Source organism: Mobula hypostoma, chromosome 11 (genome assembly GCF_963921235.1).
Source record: "Mobula hypostoma chromosome 11, sMobHyp1.1, whole genome shotgun sequence".
NCBI lineage: Eukaryota > Metazoa > Chordata > Chondrichthyes > Myliobatiformes > Myliobatidae > Mobula > Mobula hypostoma.
This window is the reverse complement of record NC_086107.1, coordinates 45,728,753-45,737,739: the sequence shown is the minus strand read 5'-3', so window position 1 is coordinate 45,737,739 and position 8,987 is coordinate 45,728,753. Positions and strand designations below refer to the sequence as shown.

At 38.5% G+C, this 8,987-nt stretch overlaps 1 protein-coding gene across 1 annotated transcript; it reads left to right on the top strand.

The window, feature by feature from the left end:
- The first annotated feature begins 2,176 nt into the window (after positions 1-2,176).
- ppp1r15b (protein phosphatase 1, regulatory subunit 15B) lies at positions 2,177-8,567 on the top strand. The gene is made up of 2 exons (XM_063063190.1): positions 2,177-2,679; positions 8,271-8,567. Exons 1-2 carry the CDS (start codon positions 2,230-2,232, stop codon positions 8,487-8,489), a joined length of 669 nt encoding a protein of 222 aa, XP_062919260.1. The 5' UTR covers positions 2,177-2,229; the 3' UTR covers positions 8,490-8,567.
- The last annotated feature ends 420 nt before the right edge of the window (positions 8,568-8,987 follow it).

Sequence of the window (8,987 nt, the reverse complement as noted above, 5' to 3'; positions counted from 1 at the left end):
AAGAGAAGCCGGAGTGTGAGGGGATCCAGGTGTGCCCCTATTAACTGTTTGAAGAGAAACAGAGAGAGACATTTATCATTGATGGTTTGTTTGGAAAGGAGAGAGAGAGTTATTTACTACCGCTTTGTTGCTTTTGAAGAGAGAGAGAGAGAGACGAAGATTGACGGTTGGACTGTCACTTTAAGGCATTGGAAGAAACTTTGGATTTTTACTGAGTTTGGAGTTGGAGACAGCACCGAGCAGCTCGAAGGTTGCTATGGTGACCAAAGGCAGTGTTATTTAATGGACACGCGATGTTATGATTTTCAGCACATTATTGATGTTACTTTCAAGGACTTACTGCCTGCTTGTGCATTTCTTTGTAGACAAAGGAGGGAGGGACTCTTTGAATGACAGGTGATGCTCAGCACAAATAAATAGGAGGTCAGATGATACAGACCTCAGGACACATGTTCTGGACACTGAATGAGCATTGTTGTGCCCACAGAGAAAGTGGGTTTTGGAGGATCAATCAGGCGGATTGATCCAAATTGCTATTCCAACGTAGGGGGTTGACTGGTGGGGAGTTGTCTATGCCTCCCCTCCCCCCCGCTAATATTAGTAGTTTATAGCAATACTGGACTCCAAAGTGGTTTCTATTTCTGCTGGTTTCTTTATCCCCGTCACGGGGTACGTGAGAAGATGGGAGGAAGAAGAGGTACAAGGTGGTAGATGATGGATGAAACGAGGGGGGGGGGTGAAGTAGAGCTGAGAAGTTGATGGTGAAAGAGAAAGGGATGTGGACGGGCGAATCTGAAAGGAGAGGATAAAGAACTATGGGAGAAAGGGAAGGAGGTGCAGCACCAGAGGGAGGTGATGAGTAGGTAAGGAGATCAGGTCAGAGGGGGAAGCAGGAATGAGGAAATTTGCAGGACGGGTGGGGGTTACCAGAATTTCGAAAACTCAATGCTTATGCCATCAGGTTGGATGCACGTTAGAGAAAATATTGCCATACATTGTTACGAAGTTTCTTTCTTAGTATGACAGCCATATTTGAGATAAATAGTGTTGCTTGCAGTTTTTGTGGATTTCGTGCCTTAGATTTTATGAAATAATTGGATTGTGATGAATTTGGAAAGACAGATCTATGTAGGGGATTTAGGATTTATGGATAAATGTATAGCACCCTCATTTTGGTGAATGTAAATTGTAACAGTGACATTAAGTTAGTTCTGTCTTCAAGTCTAATTTGGGATTACTGTTAATTCTACTCACTAGTTTTTCCCCACTAAATTTGCTTGACAGCAAGATGATGCTTTTTAGGGACATTGGCAGGAAGGGCATTGCAAGAAAGGGAAGGAAGCTTTTGTTTTTAACCATTGAGTTATAATAATATCAGGGAAGGTCTTGAAACAAGCTTGATGGTTGCTGCCATACTGACTGTCCAATTTCGTAAGTACTCTGTGGGCAACACACACAAAATGCTGGTTGCTCTGGATTTCCAGCATCTGCCAAATCTCTTGTGTTTATCACTTAACATTCATTTGCAGATCTGAAAGATTGGAAATATAGGTGTATACAATGACCATTTGATGTATTACAGAAACATGAAGGAGCTGGGGCGTGTGTGAATGTGTATTTGATTCTTATTGGACCAAGACTTCAGTTGAATCATAATGGTACACCACCTTCTCTGTCTTTTAGAGATGTGAAACTGAAGGGGTCTGGGATGGTCTGTCTGTCTTCAGCCTAATCATTTATAAAGATAAGTTATTAATATTTGGCATGTTTGTGATTATGCCATCATAGCCAATTTCATCTTGGATTTGATATTTTGCAGTTCTTCGGCTATCCAGATCATCACATCTCAAGCCTATAGACAAGGGGCCACCAAGTAATGAACAAGTGGTTGAAGTCAAAAAATGTGACAAAAGTTTACTGAACGGGTTTGGAAGAGCATTTGGTACCAATGATGCCTGTAGCCTGCAGTGCAGATTCGTAAAGACTGCCAAAGAAATTAATTCTCAATTGACCTTAAATGAATGTAATTTAACTGACCACAAAATAATCTCTATGCCTCCATTTAAATCAGAAAAAAATTTGCAGCCCAGTACTGAGGAGGACTATTGTCAACCTTATCTGAATAATAAGTTCAACCAAGAATACTTCAGAGATGATGGTAACTGTATGACTGATGGCAAATGTGTGGTTGTTGGGTACCCTGTCAATCAAAGTGCATTTACAAAACTTATGAGAGAACAGAAGAATGAAGTGGATGATGAAGAAGATTGCAGTTCGACTGATGATGATGAATGGGATGACTCTGAAGAGTCATCTACTCAGTGCAATAGTTACGAATCACTTAGTGATGAGGAACAGAATGAAATACTTTGGAAATCTTTCTTTACAACAGACATCTACAATCCATGGAATTTTTCTGCACAACTTACTAGTTCTTCCACAAGAAGAGTCGCTGAAGATTTAAAGGAACAGTGTTTAGAAAAGAATGTGAAGAGGAAAGCCAGCACAGCTAAAGTAAATGTATCATTTGCACAGAAACCAATTTTATCACAGAGGCATTTCCAACACTTTTGCAAACTTGGTGCTGGGGAAAATGTCAAATTACATGTGTGGAGAAAGTCATCGAAATGCACTAAACTCGAAAAAGGCAACGTCATGGGTAAACCAACCAGTAAAAAGGTATGCCCATATCAAATATTTATACTTTCCTTCATCTTTGGTATTCTTTTATTTCTATAAAAATATCATAATCCCAGTGAAAATGCTGAACCTGAGGAATTTAGGCAACATTTGTAGAGACAGAAGCAGTTAATATTTCAGTTCACCAACCATTCAATCTTTCCATGTTTTAATTTATTTCTGACACTTTCAATCTGACTTCTAAAAATTTGGTAATATCATCCACTACTGTCATGTCTAGAATGCTAACAAAGCAAAACTATCTGTTTTGGAATAAGTTATCTATTTGGTTTGTTTTTGCATTTTCTCATTTAGCAAGGCTTCCATTGTTTTAATTGAAATGCCAATGACTGGTGTGTAATCCACTGAAATGCTTCTGTTTAAGGAGATGTAAAGCAAGTCTGGTCAGCTTAATACAGTAGCATGCAAAAATTTGGGCACCTCTGGTCAAAATTTCTGTTACTGAATAGCTAAGTGAGTAAAAGATGATCTGATTTCCAAAAGGCATAAAGTTAAAGGTAACACATTTCTTTAATATTTTAAGCAAGATTACTTTTTTATTTCCATCTTTTACAGTTTCAAAATAACAAAAAAGGAAAAAGGCCCAAAGCAAAAGTTTGGGCACCCTGCATGGTCAGTAACACCCCCTTTAGCAAGTATCACATCTTGTAAACGCTTTCTGTAGCCAGTCTTTCAATTCTTGTTTGGGGGATTTTTGCCCATTCTTCCTTGCAAAAGGTTTCTAGTTCTGTGAGATTCTTGGGCCTTCTTGCATGCACTGCTCTTTGGAGGTCTACCCACAGATTTTCAATGATGTTTAGGTCGGGGGACTGTGAGGGCCATGGCAAAACCTTCAGTTTGTGCCTCTTGAGGTGGTCCATTGTGGATTTTGAGGTGTGTTTAGGATCATTAGCCTGTTGTAGAAGCCATCCTCTTTTCACCTTTAGCTTTTTTACAAATGGTGTGACGTTTGCTTCCAGAATTTGCTGGTATTTAATTGAATTCATTCTTCTCTCTACCAGTGAAATGTTCCCTGTGCCACTGGCTGCAACACAAGCCCAAAGCATGATCGATCCACCCCCATACTTAACAGCTGGAGAGGTGTTCTTTTCATGAAACTCTGCACCCTTTTTTCTCCAAACATACCTTTGTTCATTGCGACCAAAAAGTTCTATTTTAACTTCATCAGTCCACAGCACTTGTTTCCAAAATGCATCAGGCTTGTTTAGATGTTCCTTTGCAAACTTCTAATGCTGAATTTTGTGGTGACGATGCAGGAAAGGTTTTCTTCTGATGACATGAAATTCATATTTGTGCAGGTGTCGCTGCACAGTCGAACAGTGCACCACCACTCCAGAGTCTGCTAAATCTTCCTGAAGGTCTTTTGCAGTCAAACGGGCGTTTTGAATTGCCTTTCTAGCAATCCTACGAGCAGTTCTCTTGAAGTTTTCTTGGTCTTCCAGACCTCAACTTGACCTCCACCATTCCTGTTAACTGCCATTTCTTAATTACATTATGAACTGAGGAAATGGGTACCTGAAAATGCTTTGCTATCTTCTTGGCCTTCTCCTGATTTGTGGGCATCATTTATTTTAATTTTCAGAGTGCTAGGCAGCTGCTTAGAGGAGCCCATGGCTGCTGATTGTTGGGACAAGGTTTGAGGAGTCAGGGTATTTATAAAGCTTTGAAATTTGCATCACCTTGCCTTTCCTAACGATTATGAACAAGCCATAGCCCGAACAAGCTAATTAAGGTCTGAGACCTTGGTAAAAGTTATGAGAGCTCTAATCTCTTGGGGTGCCCAAACTTTTGCATGGTGCTCCTTTCCTTTTTTTTTCATTCTAAAATTGTACAAAACAAAAATAATACACTAATCTTGTTGTTGAAAAGAATGTTTCATCTTTAACTTTATGACTTTTGGAGATCAGTTCATCTTCTAATCACTTAACTATTCATGGTAACAGAAATTTGGACCGGGGTGCCCAAACTTTTGCATGTCACTTAATCAATTCTTGTACCACTTAAGGGAAGTCACAGCAGAAAGTGTAGATAGGGAACAGGGAGAAAGTGGATGGGGTGGAGAGCACTGTCTTTGGATTGTGTTTTCTGCTTCTTAAAATAAGAGCACTGCGGGAAAAAGAGATTTTTGATAAGAATGCTTTTTGTCCTCCAGTTCATGTGGGACTTGAGTCTGAACTAAAGCCAGCAAAGTTAATGGTTACCATTCTAACAAGTAGAAATAGCCCATTATTTTAGAAGATAATGGAAGCTAAAAAGTGGAAGTTATGGAGAATAATATAGAAATGGTATAGCTTGGGAGTATGAAAATAGTAAGAGTTTAAATGGTTAAAATTAAGGGGCAGAGTCTAACTATAAATTATAATTTGAATGGATTGCATGATAAAGTAGGAAAAGCAGAATGTGGTAATGTGAAAGCTTCATGCAGAAGGCTAGGGGGTTTAGCATGTGCTGACATTTGCTAGGTTGCAGTACTGAATAGTTGATGGCTTGTCAGGAATATTTTTGATTATAATGTATTAAATTAATTCATTAAAGAGTAACAAGTGATTAAAATAATGGAAAACACAGGAATGTGATAGTGAGAGAGAATCTCTGGTTTGTCAGATCATGAGGGTGGGGGAGCAACTGGGTGAGATGGCATTTGTTTAGCCAGTACATTTGCTGTAAATGTTTGTCACTCAAGGAGGCTTGATTCAGAATTTTTGAGGCAAATTTCAGAATATGGATGCTTTGATCCAGAGTACTGTGATGTCCCTTACCTTGGGTAGTGTTTTAGTTTGGTTTGTAGAAAGTGACTGTCACTGTGACAGGTCAGGCAACCATAGATGTAATGGTAGGAAAGCTTTTTACTTTGTAAATGTCCAGAAGGTGCAAGGATTTGTGGCTCTCCGGGAATAGAGGGCTATAGAATTAAACCGTTGAGGTTAATGGCATAGCAAGCAGTCTAAATGAGAGATATACACACAATGATGGTGGAACTCCGATCAGGCAGCATCAATGGAGGGGAATAAACAGTCAATGTTTTGGCCAAGACTTGTGTCAATGAGACACATAATCTGTGTTTGATTCTGTTCCTTATGTTCTTTGGTAATATATTCAAAATACTTCATTCAAGTTTGCTTCCCTCAGTATAGGTTGGTTCTTTGCATTGGAAGAGTAAGTTCAAAGGTCACCCAGATGAATAAATGAAGCATGGCATCATGTTTGCATTTGCAACAGTAGAACCGCTGCTGCCATTGTAACTAAAGGCAGTTGATGCAACATTCAAGAATGGCTTTCACCATATCACAACACATTATACCCAAGCCTAATTTTGCCCTCTAAGTGTATCATTTACTAGAAGGTTCAAGTTTTTAACCTGAAACAACTTTTTTACTTTATGAATTATTTCCAAATTTACAATTATTTAATCAAGCATCCATGTTGACATACTAAAACTGTTTGTAATTCTCTTTCTAAGTACTGTTGTTTGCTCAGTGTCACTGTTATTGTTCGCTTGCATCAGTGAGGAATTGTATATTGCACTTAAAATAAATTGGGAGTATCCATAGTAATCTGACCAATGATTAACTGCTCATTCAGACCTTCATGTTAATGGTTATTGTGTACTTTCCTAATAAAGGACATCTTAACTGTATTAAGTAATATGAAGCATAACATGATAAATGGCTACATGATATTTTGTAAGTATGATGTTTGCTGCTTAGTCATCTTTTAGCTGTAATAAGTTGGTTATTAGTTTTTCTTAATAAACTGGGCTATCATCCGCAGTTCAAAACCAAAGCTTCATTCCGCAATGTTTCCATGCATAGTTAAATACAAGGTATTGTTGGAGGCTTATGGCCATGGCTGACAGGTTAGCAAAGAAAGAATATTTTCTGGATTTGCATTGGTTGAAGTTTAGATGGAAAATGAACTTTATGTATCAAGGTAAAGTATTTTAAACAGATGCAATGATCAGAAGCTTGCCTGAAATACAAGATGTATACACCTGATTGCCACGGATGTGACATTATTGATGTAAATTCATTCAACAGTGTAGTAACATTGAGCATTTAGTGGCATTGTGAAGGAGTTCATCAACCAGCAAGGTGAATAGGTTTACAAATGAAACTGCAATGCAAGAATCTGGAACAATTTTAAAAAAAAAAAAGCTACTGGAGGAACTCAATAGATTGAGTAGCATCTGTTGGAAGCAGAGGAATGATTAATAGTTAAGACCCTTAGTGTGTGAGAAGTCCAGCTGAATATACTAGTCCATGGCCTCAGGGTGGAGAAGCAACACATTATGTTCCATCTGAGGAACTCCAACCTGATGGCATGAATATTAATTTCTCCTGGTTTAAAAAAAAATTACCCCCATCCTCTGTTCCCCAATCTGACCTTTTATCTCTATTCACTTTACCCTGGGTCCCCTTAATTTCTCCTATGGTCTACTCTGTTCTCCTATCAGATTCCTTCTTCTCCAGCCCTTGACCTTTCCCACCCACCCAGCTTCACCTATTGCTTTCCAACTAGCCTCCTCCCCCCACCCCCCCCACCTTTTTATTCTGGTGTTGTCTTCTCCCTTCCTTCAGTCCTGAAGAAGGGTCTTCACCCAAAATGTCAACTGTTTTTTCATTTTCATAGATTCTGCCTGATTTGCTGAGTTCCTCTTGTGTTTTGTGTGTGTTGCTTTGAATATGTTAATTCTATTTTCTTTTGTTCGTCTGTACATATTCTGAAGGATTTATACTGGCTTGCCAGTTGATCTGTTGAATTGTTGGAGTATGTTCCTGTCTCTGCTGTATACTTTATACTTTATTGTCGCCAAAGAATTGGTACTAGAGCGTACAATCATCACAGCGATATTTCATTGTGCGCTTCACACTCCCTAGATTACAAATATTTAAAATAGTAAAAGTTAGTAAATATTAAACATTTAAATTATAAATCATAAATAGAAAATAGAAAAATAAAAAGTAAGGTAGTGCAAAAAAACCAAGAGGCAGGTCCGAATATTTGGAGGGTTTGGCCCAGATCCGGGTCAGGATCCGTGCAGCAGTCTTATCACAGTTGGAAAGAAGCTGTTCCCAAATCTGGCCGTATGAGTCTTCAAGCTCCTGAGCCTTCTCCCGGAGGGAAGAGGGACGAAAAGTGTGTTGGCGGGTGGGTCATGTCCTTGATTATCCTTGATTGTACTTTGAGCAACGAGTATGCTTATGGTATAGGCACTTAGATAGTGATCGGGAGATCTTTATTCATCCTCACCTGTGTGCCTACTATGCAAATCAGCTTGCTCTGGTATCATTTTAATTTCCAAGATTTGTTTGAATTAGAACTGGAAGGAAGGGAAGGGGCTATTGGAAAAGAAACTTTTAAGCATAGTTTGAGATTTTCTGAAATGGTCAAATATCTTCTGCAATAAGCTGCTGATGCAAGATCAATGGAGTACAAAATAGACTTGAAGGGTTGAATGCCCCATTCATGTTCCAACACTGCCTGCCTGCAGAACAGCGTGGCAATTTGTTTGTGAACCAAAAGCTTCAGTTATTTTAAAGTTTTAATATTTTGATTATTTTCTCTTCCAGCTGAGATTTTCTCCTGTTGTTGAAGTTCACACAATGGTGGCGTGGTCCTTCGCTTTGCGTGAAGCTCGGAAGGGACATTGGATACAGGCAGCTCATGACAGATTAAGGTTCCTAGACAGGGTGCGGAACACAGAAATGGCAATTGGTTATTGTCTCCAAAAGGATCACAGATTGAAAATCTGGGAAAAAATTCACAATTCACAGAATTATGTAGTGTAATTCTGTAGCCACTGAGTGTAAAAAGGACTTGATGGACTGTGATCTCCTTTTTACCATTTAGATTATATGGTTATAACAATGTTGCAGTAGCTAGTCATGAACTATCTGGGACATTGATGGATCTTTCCAAGTTGGCCTGATGGAGATGTGAAATTCTGATGCACTTTGCAAATTAACATTGGTTCCATATGTGTAGGCCAAGCTTTGAATCAAGAATATTTTCTAATCTTGATAATGGAAGAGCTTGCACTGTCTTCAATGCTGCAATGTTCATTAAATAGATGCCAGAAACTAAAGCTCATGTAGAACTGCTTCTCCATTCTGGTTTTGTCTGTTCAATTATTACATTTCAACATTACAACAAAATAAATTTGTATAATTTAACATGCATTTCTTTTACAATATCTTGTGTATTAGATTTATTGATTGAGAAACATTGAAGATTTCTGAATAACTATTTTGAACTCATTGTAGTTAATGCAGTGCATGACTCCATTT

Coding starts and splice junctions, on each gene's coding strand:
- ppp1r15b (XM_063063190.1), top strand. CDS start 2,230: ATGAGAGAACAGAAGAATGAAGTGGATGATGAAGAAGATTGCAGTTCG. Junction 2,680..8,270: donor GTAAACCAACCAGTAAAAAG/GTATGCCCATAT, acceptor TTTCTCTTCCAG/CTGAGATTTTCTCCTGTTGT.